At 51.3% G+C, this 18,544-nt stretch overlaps 1 protein-coding gene across 1 annotated transcript in view; it reads right to left on the bottom strand.

The window, feature by feature from the left end:
- Window positions 1–4,342: 4,342 nt before the first annotated feature.
- PADI2 (peptidyl arginine deiminase 2) overlaps window positions 4,343–18,544 on the bottom strand; it is a 44,447-nt gene continuing 30,245 nt past the window's right edge. The window contains exons 9-16 of the mRNA XM_035019667.1: window positions 17,517–17,628; window positions 16,693–16,800; window positions 13,977–14,128; window positions 11,949–12,093; window positions 11,110–11,203; window positions 9,120–9,205; window positions 8,157–8,285; window positions 4,343–7,528 (exon numbers count right to left, since the gene is read on the bottom strand). Coding sequence (XP_034875558.1) covers window positions 7,295–7,528; window positions 8,157–8,285; window positions 9,120–9,205; window positions 11,110–11,203; window positions 11,949–12,093; window positions 13,977–14,128; window positions 16,693–16,800; window positions 17,517–17,628 — 1,060 coding nt within the window. The 3' untranslated portion in view covers window positions 4,343–7,294. The remainder of the gene's footprint in view (window positions 7,529–8,156; window positions 8,286–9,119; window positions 9,206–11,109; window positions 11,204–11,948; window positions 12,094–13,976; window positions 14,129–16,692; window positions 16,801–17,516; window positions 17,629–18,544) is intronic.

Raw genomic sequence — 18,544 nt, 5'->3', positions numbered from 1 at the left:
TGGGGCTCGATGTGGGGCTCGATGTGGGGCTCGATGTGGGGCTCGATCCCAGGACCCTGGGATCATGACCTGAGCCAAAGGCAGACGCTTAACGACTGAGCCACCCAGGCGCCCCTACTGTCCTCTTTCTAAAATGCAGGATTGATCACATGGCTGCAGCTATCCCAATCTTCAGAGGGTCCCCATTTCTCAAACCCTTGTGTTTCCAGCATAGCTTTAGTCTGTGTCTTAGCCACTCGCTATGATCACCATTTCTGAAATAGGGCACCCATTTATGCCCCCTTGTATCTCTGCTCAGCTTGGCAGCCCCCCTTCTCTGACCAGCCATCCATTCCTACACTCATTCGATGCTCATCCTAGCCTAAATGAACACCAGGACCACCCTTGGTCACTCTCCCAGCTGGAAAAAATTGTGTGTGTGTGTGTGTGTGTGTGTGTGTGTGTGTGTATGATTCTACAGCTCTTTGTACCTTTTTCATTCCTCCCTGCAGCAAATATTTGTCAAGTGCCTACTCCATCAGCCTGACTCCTGTCTGTCACCCTGACTTGGCTATCAGTTCCTGGAGGGATGAGATCATGTCTCATGCATAGGGGTTTCCAGGGAGAACAGATATCCTGGTTTGCCCAGCGTGGTTCCTGTCTCACCTGTTATCCGGGTGAAATTATTGGTAGTGCCCCCTTTCACTCTGGTTTAGATGAGAAATCATACCATCACTTTAGTTTTATGCACAATAGATGCTTACAATAACTGTTAATTGGAAAAAAGAATGGATATGGCAGATGAATGAATGTAATTTGCTTCTCACGTTTGGAGATGCCCTCTTACCCTGAGCTGAAGCCTGGAGAGAACACACTACATTGTGGACAGGTCATTTCACCCTGGGCTCTGTTGCCTTTGAGGGGTTTATAGGAATCCTATAATCCCCAGACATATGCTTGCAGGTAGTGGGGCATTTTTGTTGTAAGGTTCTAATGGGCCACACTAAGAAATGACTGGCACAACGGAAACATTTATGAATAAAAGAGCTGATGACCCACTGGACTCGGGTTAGGAAGCTGCTTCTCAGACGGGGTAGTCCAGAGCAGAGGCTCAGCAGGTGGGTCTGGAGTCAGATCACCCTGGTGGGAATCCTGGTTCCGCTACTTCCTGCTGTGGAAACTTGAGCCAAGTCACTTCCTCCCTGAGCCTCAGTTTTCTTATCTGTAAAGTGGGGATAGTAACCCCACAGCTCTGTGTGGGGGGGGAATCAGAGGCGATGAGGAATGTAAAATATCATATGAAATCATCTCTATTTGATCATTTTGACCTTCAAAACAGCTTTTCACATAGTTCAAGCTGGCAGGTGCCTGGCACGTAGTCAGTGAGTAAGAAATGGTGGCTGTCAACACCTCACATCTAGTTGGGCTGATTTTTCTGTTTCCATTGCCTAGCCAAACAGGCGTTTCTTTCTTTCATTCAAAACGTATCTGGGGCACGTGGGTGGCTTGGGGCGCCTGGGTGGTTCAGTCTGTTAGGTGTCCGACTCCTGATTTCAGCTCAGGTCATGATCTCAGGGTTGTGGGATTGAGGCCTGGGTCGAGCTCTGCGCTCAGCTCAGAGTCTGCTTGTCCCTTTCCCTCTGCTCCTCCTCCCCGTGAGTTTGCTCTCTCTGTCTCTCAAATAAATAAATAAGATCTTAAAAAAAAAAAAGTCTTTGCCAAGCGCTATGTGCCAGGAATTGCAGAAGGTAAGTAGAATAATCTTGTAACATTTCCAGTAGCAGGGTAGCATGTAAGGAGGGCTCCAGAATGCAGGTCAGAGACTGGTCCATAAGAGTCATCTGGCAGCATACCCACGACGGACAAAATGGGCCTTAGCTTATAGAGCATGAGGGGCTGGGACACAAGCAGGCTTGACCTGAACCTGGCACTTTGCTTCCAGACTAGCTAGAGAAGCCCAGACCTTTGTTTTCTCAGAGATCAGGGCTCAAAAGGAGCCTGGGCTACCCAGAGGTGAAGCACAAGTGAAAAGGCAGATTTCTCACATCAGCCAGCCTGGAGACAAGGCGGCAGAGCTGAGCTTTCTGCCTGGGCATGTCCTTTTTCTGGTTGTTCAGCTGGCGGATGAGATTCCATGTGCTGTCATTTGATGTCACTCACTATATTTAGTTACCAAAAATATCGCCCTCGGTCCCCTGGACCTGATGCCACTTGGGTAAAGATCCTGGATATGTAGCACTGGGCAGGCAGAATTCATCCCTGGCTGCTCTTTTGTTTTGGGGGGAGGGATCCCACTTCCACAAGCTTTTGGCTCTGCTGAGGTATGGATCAGGTCCCGTTTGGAATGAAGGGGCTGAGATAATGGAGACTTCAACTCCACTCACTGGGGACCTGCAGACGACATCCCGCAGTAACGTGTGGACTCGAATTGTATCCCAGATGACAGTGAGGGGAAGGAGGCTAGAATCGAGGCGGTTCTATTTTCTATGAGGCTGGTGGGGGTTCTCATCTTGACAGTGGGCAGAGGTGGCATGGCCAAAGGTACTCGCCTTGCTGAGGGAGAGGCCAGTTCTGGTAACACGGCAGCAGCTACACTCAGGCAAGCGGACCTTCTGGAGGGGCAAGGCTCTGCGCACCGGGGCCAGGGAGGGCTGATGTCTATTTTATGCTTCTCTTTTCGGTATTATAATAATAAACTTTTGTTAGCTATTGCAGTCAGACTAGCTGGACACTGGGGATTTAAGGAATGTGCCTACTCTTTTTTTTTTTAAAATTTATTCATGAAAGTCAGAGAGAGAGAGAGACGCAGAGGCAGAGGGAGAAGCAGGCTCCCCGCCTAGCAGGGAGCCCGATGCGGGACTCGATCCCAGGATCCTGGGATCATGACCTGAGCCGAAGGCAGATGCTTAACCATCTGAGCCACCCAGGCGTCAGGAATGTGCCTACTCTCATAACTGGGCTCAGCCTGGCAGAGAAGATTCTAGAACTATGCTTTCAACTGTGGTAGCCACTTGTGGCTAATCTGAATGAAGATGTCCTATAAGTAGAAAATTTAAAATTACATGCGTGGCTTGCATTACATTTCTATTGGAAAGTGCTGTTCTAGAAGTCTCAGGGTGACTTCCAGCCATGCTGTAGGTGAGTGGCCAAGATAGGAAAGCACCACCAGGCTGGATTTAACACACCACCATCCCTTGGGGAGTCTCAGAAATTGGTGGTTGGGGAAACCCTAGTGAAGATTGTCATTGCTGTGGCTTGGGCCACCTTAGTTGGGTATAAAAGGGAAGCATGACCTCAGAGAGCTGGACCCACGGGTTAAGTCTTGGAGTATGAGAACTGGTGGTTTTCATTTTGCAGTCTCTTCTTAAGATGGCTTCACCAAAACATCAGTCCAGAAGTCCAAGATGGGGCTGAGGGGCAAGAAGCCCCCAGGTCCATTCCAAAGAGCTGAGGAGTGGCTTCCAGGCTCATCAAGCAACTAGGTGGCTTTATTTTTGGGCTTCAGAGAGTTTGTTCACAAAGACCCGGTTAGACCATGGCTATGTAGTATGGATTTTTATACCATGGGTCAAATCACAAATGTCCACATGTAACAATTCCATATTATAAGAACATGATGTGATCCAGAGCAGTGGACACTGTTGGTGCCCTACCAGATCCTCTTCTGGTTGTGAGCCCACTCCCCAGCTCCTGTGATTTTGCTGCTAACTGCAGCTGTGATCCTCTTTAGATGATTGCTCATGGGCTACTGCTGCCACCTTACCCATTCAGAGAGCCAAAGTCCCCATAGCCAATGACTGGCTGGTGCAGGTGTACAAAACTCTGCCTCCAGGTGGGACAATTCTGAGCTGCACTTATGCTCCAGAGCTCTCCAGGGATCAGGCTGAGGCTACACCTCAAGTCACATTCTCGTTCGGCTTCTTCCCTTTCCCTGTCCTGTACCCTTCACTTAATAAAAAATAAATCACTGTTCTCAATTGCTCATTTCAGGGTCTGCTTCTGGGGAACACCACCAGAAAAACACAGCCAGACTTTATTGTGTGTATTGGTCTTGACCTTGGGTGGTGGCCATGTGATACACATCCATTGAATGTGTGGGGGATTCCAAACTCTTGAGATACCTTTAGCCCTGACCTTGTGCCCAGAAGAGCAGGCGTTACAAGACCAGAACAGTGCCTCTGTCTGGCCTGCTTCACTCCAGGCTGTGTTGATGAGGGCAACAACAAACATCACAACACATGACTTCCCCTCTGATGGTTTATTTTATTGCTATTTAATTAGTCTCTTCCCCAAACATCTTTTTTTTTCTTTCTTAAAGATTTTATTTATTTATTTGACAGAGAGACACAGCGAGAGAGGGAACACAAGCAGGGGGAGTGGGAGAGAGAGAAGCAGGCTTCCCGCAGAGCAGGGAGCCAGACGTGGGGCTCGATCCCAGGACCCTGGGATCATGACCTGAGCCGAAGGCAGACGCTTAACGACTGAGCCACCCAGGCGCCCCCCCAAACATCTTTTGATCTCCATCATGGTCTCTCATCCAGAAAGTTGAAACTGTGCCCTGCTTCTTGCCATCTTCATGGCATACCCCCCTTCCCTCTTACACAAAATATTTCAAAATAAAGATCGAAACAGGAACTTAGTTGAGTTTTGCAACACAGAACTGTATCCTAGGCCTATATTTATAGAAAGTGGGGGGTGGGGAAGAGCGATGAGTCCATGGGGATTGGGGGAGGTGCACACGCTGAGGGTAGTCACACGAGGCAGGGTGGGCAAGCAAGACGGAAATATGAGTCTGAGTCCTGGACACTCCAGAATCATCAGAAATTATCAACTTACCGATGGGGAGAGTTTTAGAAAAATCTATAAACACACACCATCTCCACATGGGAGGTGCTCACTTCCTCTTAAGGTGGAGTAGAAAAAAATGAAAGAAAACCCCAAACCCCCACATTAACTTAATACACACACACACACACACACACACGACAAACTCTAAGTCTCCAGATGAACACTTTCAAATAGGCACTTGGTGTTTTCAGCTCTGGGGTTGCAGAGATCTGGGGCTTTGGCCCCCAAAGTCAGGGGCACGACAGCTTCTGAAGACTCTGGGGTCTGATCTGTTGGATGGTACTGGCCCAGGTGGGTGGGAAAGGAGGCCTGGTTGAAAAAGAACCCTCCACCTTCATCCAAAATACTGATTTGCAGGAAGATCTGTGCTCTGGGCATTTCCTGAATATAGAGAGTTGCCGCTTCTAAAGAGCACATCACTAAAAGGACAAATGCTGGCCATTTAGATGCGGACAGTGCATGTTGAGAACTGACCGGCTCCAGGAGGCAGGGACCAGGCCCAGTGTGCTACTGACCACCATACACCTCAGAAGCCAGCACTGTGCCTGGCGCTTAGTAGGCACACAACAAATGTTTGCTGAACGCGTGAATGAAATAACCCAAGAAGGAAATCCTGTTCTCCCAAGAATACAAATTTATAACCCTCTCATTGGCTATAAACTGGTTCTTTTTAGCCTGCAAAATGGAATTATAATTCACTTATTCTCCTGACATCAGCTGGCCCTCAAGGAAATTTTTTTAAGTTGAAACCGAGTCTTTTGGGTTGGAGCCAGGGAATTAATCTAGTTATGTAAATGAGAGGGTGTTCAGCAAATGCGCCGGTGAACTTCCATGGGAGAGACAGTCTGTGTCTAAGGCCACCGGCTGGTCCAGAACTGGCTGTTGGGCTGGGGGCCAGGCCAGGTCCTTAGATGTTGGGTCGAAGGTCTGGGGAGAAGAGGTGGGTCTTTAATCATATCCTGGGGGCAGGTCTGAGCCTGGCTGATGGTGAAAAAGTTCCCATCTAGCTGCTTAGAGGGATGGCATCAGGAATAGGAAGTGGAGGCATGCGAGGAGGGGGGCCAGGGACTGCCCAGGGAATGGAGAACCAGGCAGGAGAAGGATATGGCTGAGCCCGGGCATCTACACCCACGGCGCTCTCAGGTACAAGGACGCTGGTCTGGGGGGGCCCCCCCCCAAGCATTTGGGAGAGCCTGTGTCCATCAGAAAGATGAGGTATAAGGAGCATCTTGGAAATGGAGAGGTCTGATAAAATCCACTTCTGGGGAAGGTTCTAAGCTAAATTATTGGACCCTCAGGGAATGGGGAAGCTAGTCAGTGATGTCTACACTGCAGAGAGAAAGCCAAGGGGATCTGAGAGAGGCCGGGAAGGAATGAATAATTGGAGGCAGCCACCTGCACACCCCAAGGGAGCTGAATTTGAAATGATGACAGCAGTTCAAGGTACGTCTGGGGCCCCAGGGTCCCTTTCCGTGGGATCTACCTTGACCTTCAGGGCACGGTTGCCAGAGCTGGCGATCCCAGAGCCTCCAGAACCTTCTTCCCTTCTCCCTTCCTTCACTTGTGGACAAGAGACTAAGGACTCTTTGGGGGAATGGTTTGGGTACAGAGTTTTTGTTTCTTTGTTTTTCATGTCAGGGCTATACAGATGCCAGCCAAATGCACAGCTGTTTTCAGGAAGGACCGAGTTGAGACTCATCAGGGGTGACTTTGGTGGATGCTGGGGCCCTTCTGAGAGATGGCAAAGTACAGATATCCCAAATCCCTACCCCCTTCCCGGAGGCCTCCGGTGGGGAGGGGGGACAGTCCAGGCCTTGTCATGTCCTTCCCAGGCAGGGGGAAGCTCTTGGTGGGGGAAGGGGTTGGTGCCAGGGGTCTGGAGAAAGGAGAGACGTGCCAGGGCCCCTGTCGTGTCAGCCCAAAGCCGGACAGTTGTGTTTTCTCTTCTTGGTAATGCAAGTGCCTGACTTGGGCTTTGATCCCCTGAGGTATCCACTTTAAAGCAAGCTGTCTCCAATAAGCTCGTTGCCAGCCACAGGACTAGATAAAAGTCCAGGCTTCCTCCTCCCCCAGGCTCCTTTGTTTTAGAAATCTTGGCTGGTTTCTAAAGCTGACCATTTGGGCCCCTTGATTTTCCTCGTCCCCGAGTTTTACATTCCTGCTTTTATGTTTTAAGTTCACCAATAAAGAAGGAGCCCACAAAAGCCCCAGCCCCCACCCTCGACCCCCCAAAAAGCAGAACCCCAGGCCTGTGCCATCTCTCTCTCCCTGCGACTTTGCTGTGTGGCCCCAGGTATGCCGCAAAATTTCCAGGTCCTGGAAATAATCATCCTTCCCCCCCCACCCCAAGTTTCCTGACCATTATTGCTGAAGGGCGTCTTGCAATCCTAAGAACCACGAGGGCCGGTCCCGCCACAATCTTGGCTAGCGACAGGCTGAGACCCGCACAGCACAGCCCCCCCGCAGCTCAGGGCACCATGTGCCACCACTTGAAGGAGAAGGGCTTCCTGCGGACATTGGTGCCGCAGTGCACCTCCCCCAGAAACTTGTGGTAGGCGGAGATGTCATCCACGAAGGTGCAACAGAGGCCCAGGGGCTCCAGCAGGGAGCGCACGTGCATCTCCAGACAGCACACCTCCTCCACTTGGGGCCCGAACGGCTTAGGGATGCCCAGGTCCTTGTCAAGCACGATCATGTTCACCTATGATGGGGGTGAGGCAACAGCTCCCATTTAATGAGCACCTACTACTCGCCGGGCCCTGTTCTAAGCTCTTGGGCATTCCTAACTCCCCTATGACGTAGGTGTTGCGATCATCCCCATTTTACAGATGAGGAAACCGAGGCACGGAGGGGGCAAAGCAGCTCATACATGGCAGAGCTGAAGTGGAAAACCAGGGGACCTACCTCGGCATGCATCTGTGTGTACAGTACTTGCACGTGGTTATATGTGTATGAATGGGCGTGTGCGTGCAAGTGTGGATCAGTGTGTGTGTTATAACCTCCCTCCGTCTCACAGAATATTCTCCTCTACGACAACAAGCATCCCTCCTGTCCGTAAAGGCCTTTTTTAACTAGAAGGTACTTTCCTATCTGTTAAGGGAAAGGATTTCCCAGAACCCCAGGGAGGCAGCTAGGATGAGCATCTCACCCCTAGGAGGGAATGCAGCCCAGAAGGGTGAAGGGCCTGGGGTGGGTGGGAGAGGCCACAGAGCGGCTCAGCCAGGACAGGGACCAGGACCTCCTGAGGGAACAGCCTCAGCTGAGGGGTCCTTCTGGATCTGGCTGCCCCTGATCAGCCTCGATGAGGTTTGGGGCCCAGAGTGCCTCACCATGTTTGGGAAGTAGGCTCTGGCCTGGCGGTTCTCATCCATCTTGAACAGAGCGGGCAGATCAATGATGTCCTGCTCCGTCAGCCCCAGCTCCTTCTTGAGGATGTCACGGTTCCAGTCCAGGCAACGCTGGGTGAGGGGAGAAAAGGGAGGGCAGGCAAGTGAGGGGACACTCCTGCCACTTTGTCAACCCTGCTCCTGTTTGCAGTAGCAGACCCTGGGCCCTAGCACTTCAGGGAGAGTTCTAGGGCTCACCTAGCCCCCTTGCCACCTCTCCAGTGCCCCTCCCACCAGGGCCCGGTGACAGTGGTAACAGAGAGAGAAGACAGAAGATCACAGAAATCATGCTTTTAGATAGAAGTGAGGCGGGGACTCAGAAGGTGGGATCCATTCATGGTAAACTTCCGGGAACTCTGATCCCCTAAAATACATAAAAATCCAGGGCGTATATTGACACTTGCATTTTTCTAGAGGGCAGTCTGGAGCTTGCGTCATATTTTATTTATCTATTTTTTAGTTAATTTGTTTTTTAAGTAGACTCCATGCTGGGCATGGAGCCCCATATGGGGCTTGAAATCATGACCCTGACCTGAGCTGAAATCAAGAGTTGGATGCTTAACCGACTCAGCCACTCAGGCGCTCCTGCATCATATTTCAAAGGGCCCCAGATGTCATGGGCTCTAGACTCACAGAGCTCTTGGCTCTTTGACACTGCCTGATATGCTCTCCTTCCCTGGTTTCCTGTCTGCTTCTGGCCTCTGCTGACCCGCATGCCTGCCTTTGTCCCTCCATTTAGCTTCTGGCTTTAGCACAGGAGCAATGCAGGGAGGCTGGACCAAATGCTCATGGAGGCCCTTCCCTCTGACATGTGCCGTTGGTCCTTCCCTCTGGAAGCCGTGAGGATGTGATCGGTGTCACTGGGCACAAACCCTTCCCTCCCAGGGCCCCCCGCTCCGCCCTCACCTGGAAGTACTGGTTCTCTTGCATGAGGCTCTCATTGGATAGAATCTTGTTGATGGTGATTCTCTTGCTGCTCATCCCGCCCAAGCCTGTAGAAGTCAGACATCATAAGGGACAGTCTGGCCTCAGGTACTCAGCCTGGGTGCTCCCCTCTATCAACAGCCACCCCCCCAGCTTTTGGGCTAACTGCTGGGAGGAGGGAGATGGAGCTGGGACAGGCTGGGACACAGGAGGGGAGCCCCTGGGAACCCAGGCCCCTCTGCCAGCGTGACCATGTTGCTTGGACCAGGGACGAAGGGGTGGTGCCTTGCTCTCTTTCTGGCCAGAGGGTGGGGGTGGCACAAGTAGGTACCTGGGTCTCCCACGTGGAGCCTACTTCTAAGGGTAAGCAGCTGACCAGGTGAGGGTGGCGAAAGCAGGTACCCAGAGGTCACCCTTCTGTTTTCCAGACCTGCCTCATGCTCGGCCCCTGCCCTGGTCACACTGCCTGCACCCACCTCCTAGTTCGCACGTAGATTTTGGTTCGATTAGTGATACCTAACACTCATTGAGCACCTACTGTGTGACAGGCACCCTTCTAGATGTTTTAGAGGGATTAACTCAGGAATCTTTCCTGCATTTCTATGAGGTGCCTGCTAGCATTAAAGATGGGGAAACGGAGGCACAGAGAAGGTAAATGACTTGTCCAAGGTCTCATAGCTGGTGGCAGAGCCCGCATGCAGACCAGACAGTCTGATTTCAGAGCCTAAGCTATTAATAATAATTCTTCTTCTTCTTCCTCTTCCTCCTCCCCTTCTCCTCCTTCTCCTTCCCCTCCTCTTGCTCCTCTTTCTTCTTCTTCCCCTTCTCTTTCCTCTTCTTTCTTCTCCCCCTCCCCCTCTTCCTCTTCCTCCCCCTTCTTCTTCTTCTTCTCCTTCCTCTTCTTCTTCTTTCTTCTTCTCCTCCTCCTCCTTCTTCTATTTTGCCTCATCTGAGAAGAGTTTGCTGGTCCGTTGCACTTCCCAGTCTTGTAGCTTGTCCGTGGCAAAGAGATTGGGGCTGTCATGCCCTGTTCCGGCACCATCTCCACACCCCACTTGGACCCATCTGTACAAAGATAATGGTTTCTATATCCTATGGGTAGCTTTAGGGTATGATTAGTATATAAAGAAGCCTCCAGAAAATCCAGACTCGTGCCTGCCAATCCAAGGAAAAAATTTCCCATTGGTGGGGAATCAAAAAAGGACAGAGGGCTTAAACTGGCCTTGTCTGCTCTAGATACCAGTCACTATCAGGAACACTGCCTTTGGATCTGGCGGGCAGTGATGTATGTAAGTATTAACCAGCCCTAATAACGCGACTTTTGGGAGTAGGCAGATTGGGGATACCAACCTCAAAAGTGACACAGAGTAATGTAAGAAAAACATGTAAGGAAGAAATTGTCACGGCCTCTCTAACCTGGCTGTCTCCACCTGATCAGCTTTCCCTCTTTCCATGATTAATTTAAGAGCACAGCTAATCCTGGTCAACATCCATCCCAGTTAAGGGAATGTCTACATGAAGCAGGTAATTTCTCCCTCTGGGACTGACAGTCATCACTGTCTGACTCTAGATCATGTCTATCTACTCCCACTTTTCTTCCTGTCCCTAAATTGGGTTGTGTATGTTTTTCTCTATCTCCTTTTCAAGCTCCTTGTATACAGATCGCATGTCAGTTAAGTCTCTTTTGGGCCTGGTGCCATTTAAAGTAGACGCCAGGGCCTGAAGAAGCATTTGGCACTGCTGATGATAATAAGGAGCAGTGGGTGGCTCGATGGTCCGGCTGACCACAGCGAGGGTCACTAGAGGCCAGGGCTCCTTCCCACCATGGTGACCTCACAGCCTGGAGCAGGCCAGACGCCCAGGGAAGGGGAGCTGGATGCCCAGGGGCAAAGCGATCACCTGCCCCATCCTCCTGAGCATCTCTCTGGGGGCTCAGCTCCCCACTCCCTGCCAAGGTTCCGTGGGCACTCACCTTTGAACATGATGGCCTCCCCGTGGCCCTCCCTCTGCTTCTCTCGAAAGAGCTTGTAGCAGGCTGAGGTACTGGCCATGAGCATCCGGAATTCCTGCAAGAGGATGTCCAGAGGGACAGTGTCAGCAGAGGGGAAGAGGCCAGGGAGCACGAGGGAGTCCCTGGGGACTCGGAGCCCTGTCTGCCTGTTGCCTCAGGTCTCCCCATGCCGAGGGGCAAAGGCGGCCTGGCAGAGTTTTCTCTGTTTCGGGGGAGTATTTCTCACCCTTCCTGCTATAGAAATTCCTTCACCTCAGCAATGTCATCGCGTCAAAGCTCAGAGTCCAAAATGGCTTTGGACAGGGTGGAAGCGCATCTCCCAGTGGCCAAGAGGATGGGCCATTTGCGCGACATTTCTAGGGTATGAAGTTGCAGCCATTCCTTTCACTTCAGAAAGTGAAAAAGCCCCAGACCCATACCCCAGAGCTCTCTAGAGCATCACGGCAAATCCAGTAGCCGCTAGCCCCGTGATTACTGGACTCTTGAATTGGGGCTAATCTGAATTGAGATGTGCGGTTAAGAGTAAAATGCACACCGGATTTTGAAGACTTGGTATGAATCAAAGAACATAAAATTTCTCATTTATATTTTTACATTGATTACATGTTGAAATGCTAATATTTTGGTATATTGGGTTAAAAATTCACCCGCCACAGCGACAACAGGCAAACCAACTTGAGCCTACTTCCTTCTTCCTCTGTGCAGTCCACTCCCTGTAGAACCTGCCCCCTGCTGACAAGAGCTGGTAGTACCTGGGTTCTCCATCATCCTATTCACTCTAGCCTCGGGGGCCAGCTCACCTTTGTGCCCGGGATGGGGACGAAGGTCATGAACTCGTCCACGTGGCCCACGGTCAGCCAATCCGAGTAGAGCTCCACAGGCGCCTGCACCTGCTGGGCCTGCAGGAAGTCCCACACCACCTTAGTCATCCTCCGACCGCCGGACCTGGCGCAGGGGTGGAGAGGAGGCAGCTCTTCAGATGCTTTCCCGCTGTGCCTGCCTCACCAGAGGGCCTACAGGAGCTCAGCCTCTGCAACCCAGCCTGTACCCAGGGTGGCATCAGCAAAAGTCACGAGAAGGAGCCTGAACCACAGGGCTGAGAGACCCTGGTACCGCAGGAAGGCATTTGAGCCCAAGGGGAAAGAAGGAGGCGTTAGCTGGAGCCATGGCCTCTACGAAGGCCATGGAGCCCAGCCTTCAGCTCTTTCAGCTCCTGAGGGTGTCAGTGGATATAAAGAGACCAGCTTCTGTGCTCAGGGGTCCTGCTGGACTGCTGGAGGGGGCTAAGGCACAGGCATGGTTCCAAAATCTGCCCTAGCCCATGTGCCTCTTTGTTACATTAACTTCTACTTAACTTCCATCTTTAATCAGTTCAAGCAACACCTCCTCCAGGAAGCCCTTCCTAAATTTTAGACTCTCTGAGGTCTTTGATCCCTAGTACCCTTAGACTATTACTCAAGGGCCTCCCAGTGGCCAAGAAATTCCTCTCTGATTTGGCCCCTGCCTGGATCTGCTACCTCCTCTCCCTCCCTTCCTCTTTGTTCTACTTCCTAAGTTTGCTAGCTCCTCAAGGCTTTGCCCTCCCTGTTCCTTCTATTTGAAATGCTCTTTCCCTCTGATCTTCCATGGCTGCTCCCTTCTCATTCAAGCCTCGATTCCCAAGTCATTTCCTTAAAACCACAAAAGCTGAAGTGCACCTGCCCCATCATTCTTTACCATGTAACCCTATTTTACCTTCTTCATTGCAACTTATTAGCATCCAGAAAGGTCTCATTTGCTGGCTTCCATGTTGATTTCCTGTACTCCTCCCACCTTAATTGAAAATTTCCCAAGAGCTGGGTCTTTGTCTGCTTGGCTCACTGATGTATCCCTAGAGCCTAGAACAGTGCCTGGCAGAGAGAAGGCCCTCAATAAATATTTATCTCCAAGGAGCCCTCCCTGGCCTCCCCAAAGGGGTTAAGGACCCCTCTTCGGGTTTCCTATCATTCTTTCTATCACTGTATATGATCCTCCCTCCCCACTCCCTGCTGTTTCATGTCTGTGATCTCCACTGTCTCCCTGAAGGCGGGGGCTGGGTTTCAGGTTTAGAATGCCATGGCTGGCACTGGGCTTGGCACTTGGCTGGGGCATGGGAAATACCTGATGAATGGATGAGTGGCTATTGAGTGGAGGGAGGAGAGGGGGTGGGCAAACGGGCACTGCCTGGCTAGTGGCCTCCCCCCAGAAGGTAGAGCATCCCATGTGGCTCAGAGGGACTTGGTGCCCAAATCCTGGCTGATCTCATGTATGCAGGTTGCTGGCAGCCCTTTTGTGAAATGAGGACCCGCAGTACTCACTCTTTCAGTGACTGTCCTGACCAAGGAAGAATCTGCCTTTTCATTGGGAAGAGGGTCACCTGGGGAGGGAGTGATGGTGTTGTGGACAGGCCAGGGAGCCAGGGACTCATGCTTAGGGGCAGGGCCATGTCTTCTCAGCCCTCTTTTGTGTATGGGTCACCCCAAGGACTTGATGGTACCTTCCCACTCAGCCTCTTTCGGTTACCTTCTATGGATTCCTTCCTCCCTTCCCTACTTGGTTTAAATCTCATTATATACCCTCCCATTTTGGGAAGAGCTATTTATTTAGTTTTATATTAGATCCTAAGTCATACTAAGATATAAAGGCTAACTTGGTTTTATTTCTAAGAGTGTCTGTATCTTTTCGGAGTCACAGAAGGGGTTCATTTTCCCAGCCAGTCACTCCATGTGTGAGCAACCCAGGCCATTCCTAAAGAGAAAGAGTAACTTCCCCACCCCCACTCTCCCCAGCCCCACCCTGGCCTCTCTTACAGAGGAAAGCTGCTCCCGATGAGGATCCGGCCCAGCGGGTATGTCTTGCCGTTCACAGTCACTGGTGGACTGACCTCCAGGTTCCCAAAGGAATCAAGGCTGGTGACAGGCTCAAAGAGGGGCTCCCGGGTCACGTAGCCAAAATCTGGGCCCTGGGAAGAGGGCACACACCCATCATTAGTCTCCTGTAGCCAGAGGTCCTTAGCCCCGGGTCAGCCACCCGTTGATGACTACTCTTTCACCACCTTCGGTCTGGCCCTGTGGGCACTTGGTTTCTAGGGGGTCTTCTTATTCCCATTGAAGAGCAAGGGGCAAGGCACGGGGAGGCTGAGTTTGTGGGCAGGTTGGTGTGAGGGTGGGCCTACATGACAGTATATAAGTGTGGATTAGTGTGTGTGTGTGCACTGGGTCTTTGCATGTACCTCTGCTTCTAGACACAGAGACATTTTGATGACTTCAGGGCTAGTTCTCATTCTGTGCTGTTGACACCCCTGCTCATCTCTTTATTTATCTGACCCTCAGTTTCCCCATCTGTAACGGAGGTGTTGGATACGGTGCCAGGGGAGGGCGGTAGATTGTATCCTTGTTCCCAGAGACTTGCTGCCCTCTTCACAGGAAGAGGATTTTGCATCCTGAGCCATTGCTGGTGTGTGGCATCTCCCAGTGGAAGGAATAGAATTCCCCACCCAGTGTTGGACTCGGTCATGTGACTAGCTTTGGCCAGTGAAATGTGAGCAGAAGTGACGCATAAGATCCTCTGTGTGTGTCTGCCAAAGTGTTCTCTTCTCCTTGTGCTAGGAGAATGGCATTTCCCAGGCTGGGGCTGTTCCTGCAGCCTGGGCTCTAGAATGGGGAAGGCACGAGGAACCAGGGCCGCAGACAACCGACCAACCGGCAACACGGAGTGCAAGTGAGAAATGGACCTTCGTTGTTGTCAGCCACTAAGTTTTGGGGGTTGTTTGTTACTGCAGCTGCACCTAGTAAAAGCTGACCAATACATGCAGGAATGGCGGATACGTAACATATAGAGCATCCCAACCCATTCCCAACCACCCGTATTTGTTCACTGAGTCCACAGAGAGCCTCAGAATCCTTCTTAGAACAGAGCTCCAAGAAACTAGAGTTGGCACACAATATAACCCCAGGGACCTTTGAATTTTAAGGTTCCTTTCAGGATTTTTGGGTGAAAAAGTAGGGTGCTTGCTTGGGAACTTGCACTGGGGCTGGAACTAAGCTTGTCTGACAAAAATTCTTGTTAAAAAATCCCCTGAGGTGGGAAGATGTGGCTTATTCTGGCCCAGTGGAGAGACTCAAGGGATAGCCGTGCCCAGTGACATGGATGGCCACAGCCTAGCGCGTTCTCGCCCGGGAGCCCCAGATGGCAAGGTGTGATTTGCTGGAGGCTGGGGCAGCTGGGCTTTCAGGCATCACGCAGGCGGGCAGGCACGCAGCACAAAGTCGGGCCTGGCCCAGGCCCCCAGGAACAATGCAGCCCGGGACCTTGGCACCAGGCCAGCCTGGAACACTGAAGGCAGGTAGTGACCTGGGAAGAACGTGAGAACAGGAGCTGGGAGGCCTCGGTTCTCAGGCCTGCGGCAACCGCTGCTGGAGGCCAGTTTGACTCTACCCTTCACAGTGTGGGAAGACGCGGACAGTCCTCACCTAGGACAACGTCCAGGGCTGTGGAATGACAACCGTAATAGTGGCTAATAGTGATCATTGTATTAGGTGCAGCAGGACGTCTTCTAGGTGCCTTCAATCTTCACAATGATCCTGCGAGTGGAATACCATTTCCAGCCCCATTTACAGATGAGCAAACTGAGGCTTGAAGAGGTTAAGTGGCTTGCCCAAGGTCAAGGGGTGGAACAAGATGCAAGGCCAGGCTCTACCACCGTCTCCCTGTGGTGAGGGCTCTAGGTTAGGGAAGGTTCTCAGGAAGTAGATGTGAGCCTATGAATGTCTCCAACTCAAGCAGAGGCTGCCCTGCACGTGACCTTGGGAAAAGCCCCTGACCTATCCCAGTCTATCCCAGTCTCTGCTTTGTGCTCTGTCTGAGCCTCCCCTGCCTGTTCAAGGTGGAAGGTGAGGATAAAAGAGGCAGGTTTGGGTTCTGCCCTCACTGCACCAGTGGTTACGGGCATCAGTGGGAGTGGTAACGGCTTCTAGAATCAGGGGGTCAGATTGCTTTCAAAAACACACACAGACTGAAAACCACAGCTTCAGTGAGCTTTGAAGTTGGAACCATGATTTTCGACAATTGCTTAACTATAATTTTCCTCTTTGAAACTGATTTTTCTGCAAGTTGGGGGTGGGGCAGGGGCAGGAGCTGCCTCTTTCCCATAGTTCCCATTTCCTACGAGAAAACTCTCCTATGAGTAAATTTTTTTATCCAAGGGATCGAGAAGTCTTGTCAGGGTGCTTTTCACTCCTGCCTTTCAAAGTGGGTGATACTGATAACAACAGTGCATTTATTGAGCACTTGTGGTATGCCAGGCCCTGGGGTAGTGGTCACACTTTCCTATGAGAAGGGTCTCCAAGGAAAGGACCACGGAGGTCACTATCCCAACTGACCTATTCGGCAGATGAGAAGATGGAGGCTCTGGGCAACAGACTAACTTGTCAAGGGTGCCCCCAGGTCTCCTGTCCACTCTATCCTGTAAGAGTCCCCAGGATCGTTCCCTCACCCCCCACCCCAAGGTGGCCCTCAGCATCTCACCAGAAGCTGCTTCACCGGGAAGTCCTTCAGGTTTCCATCTCGGGGGGAGTCCAGTACCACGGGGAAGCCTTTGTGGGGGGCCTCTATGTAGCCAAACTCAACCTCATCCTGTGGGGACACCAAGGAGAGCCGTCAGACGAGCCAGCCTCCCTAGTTCTCCTCACTAGCAAGCGATGGCAGGGGCTTCTTACATAGCCTTCTTCAAATAGTCTCTGCATGCTCTAAGCATGTTTGTACTTCTATCAACCCCATTTCTTAAAACATAATCAATAACATCCTATGTACAATTTCCTGCAAGTGACACCTTAATTTGAAGTGCATTCTGTATTTTTAGGTCGGCTTCTTCTTTTTTTTTTTTTTTAAAGATTTTATTTATTTATTTGACACAGAGAGACACAGCGAGAGAGGGAACACAAGCAGGGGGAGCGGGAGAGGGAGAAGCAGGCTCCCCGCTGAGCAGGGAGCCCAATGCGGGGCTCGATCCCAGGACCCTGGGATCATGACCTGAGCCAAAGGCAGACGCTTAACGACTGAGCCACCCAGGCGCCCCAGGTTGGCTTCTTTTTAGCTGTTGTATAGTACTCCATGGTAAGGCTATCCCCTCATATGGTTACTCAGTCTCTCCTGAGGGACAGTCTTTTGCTACTTCAAGAAGCAATGCTGCAGTGAGTTGCCTTATACATTTGTCTCTGTGCACATGTACATGTATGAGCTGACAGCAGAATTCCCATACATGGAGCTGCTGGGTGCCAGGGCACTGATGTTAAGCCAGCTCTTCTTGCCTGAGGCATGGGCCACATCCCTCCCAGCCCGCAGTGCCTCACCTGGATCCAGCGGTCACCTCGGTTTACATACTGGAAGCAGACCTTCAGTTCACAGTTGGTTTTCTCAACCAGGTTCTTCACCTCTTTCAGGAACAAGTAATTGTCCTTCATGCTGAGAATTTCGGGGAAGAGAGGGAGGACAGGAGGAAGGGTGAGGAGGGACGAGGGCCAGTCCAACTGAGGCGGCAACAAGCAGCTTTCACCTCTGGGTTGTGCTGGGCAGATGAGGCCACAAATGTGTTCATAGTCACCTTTGTGAAGGCTGCTGGAGCCAAGGCCAAGCAAGCTCCTCCACTCATGGTGTTTGCCAAGGTCACGGACACATAAAACAAGAAGGGAGACTCTTCCCCACACCCACCCAGATTTTTGGAGAGCTGTGTCTAATCCCGAGGCAGGGGATTGGCCCAGGGCCTCAGGGTCCCACTTGTCATGGCCAGCATCCATCTGCAGGGACTCCTTTCCCTTGTTTCTCATCTTGCTGCAGCTGTCTAGCACATAATAGGTGCTCAAAAAAAAAAAAAAAGAAAAGAAAAGAAAAGAAAAGAAAAGCTGCATAAGATGAGCTGAACATCCATTGCATAGGGGAGGTTCCCAACCAGATGGTGCGGGCCAAGAATGAGAAAAGGAATGATAGCTATTTTTTAAAAAGATTTTATTTATTTATTTAATTGACAGAGAGAGAGAGAGAGATAGCAAGAGCAGGAACACAAGCAGGGGGAGTGGGAGAGGGAGAAACAGGCTTCCTGCCGAGCAGGGAGCCCGATGTGGGGCTCGATCCCAGGACCCTGGGATCATGACCTGAGCCGAAGGCAGATGCTTAACGACTGAGCCACCCAGGCGCCCAGGAATGATAGCTGGTATTTTTAAAGCACAAACTGTGCCAGGACCTTGGATTAATACTTTGCCTGCTTCATTTAATGCCCACGGTGACTCTGTGATGTCAGCATTTCAGAGAAACAGAGGCACAGAGAGGTCAAGTGAGTTGCTCAAGGTCACACAGGTGGTAAGTGACAGAGCCAGGCTCTGAA

Source organism: Mirounga leonina, unplaced genomic scaffold (assembly GCF_011800145.1).
Source record: "Mirounga leonina isolate KUSES-001 unplaced genomic scaffold, KU_Mleo_1.0 Mir_173, whole genome shotgun sequence".
Taxonomy (NCBI): Eukaryota; Metazoa; Chordata; class Mammalia; order Carnivora; family Phocidae; genus Mirounga; species Mirounga leonina.
Note: the sequence above shows the minus strand (reverse complement) of the source record. Positions and strands in the feature narration are given on the sequence as shown.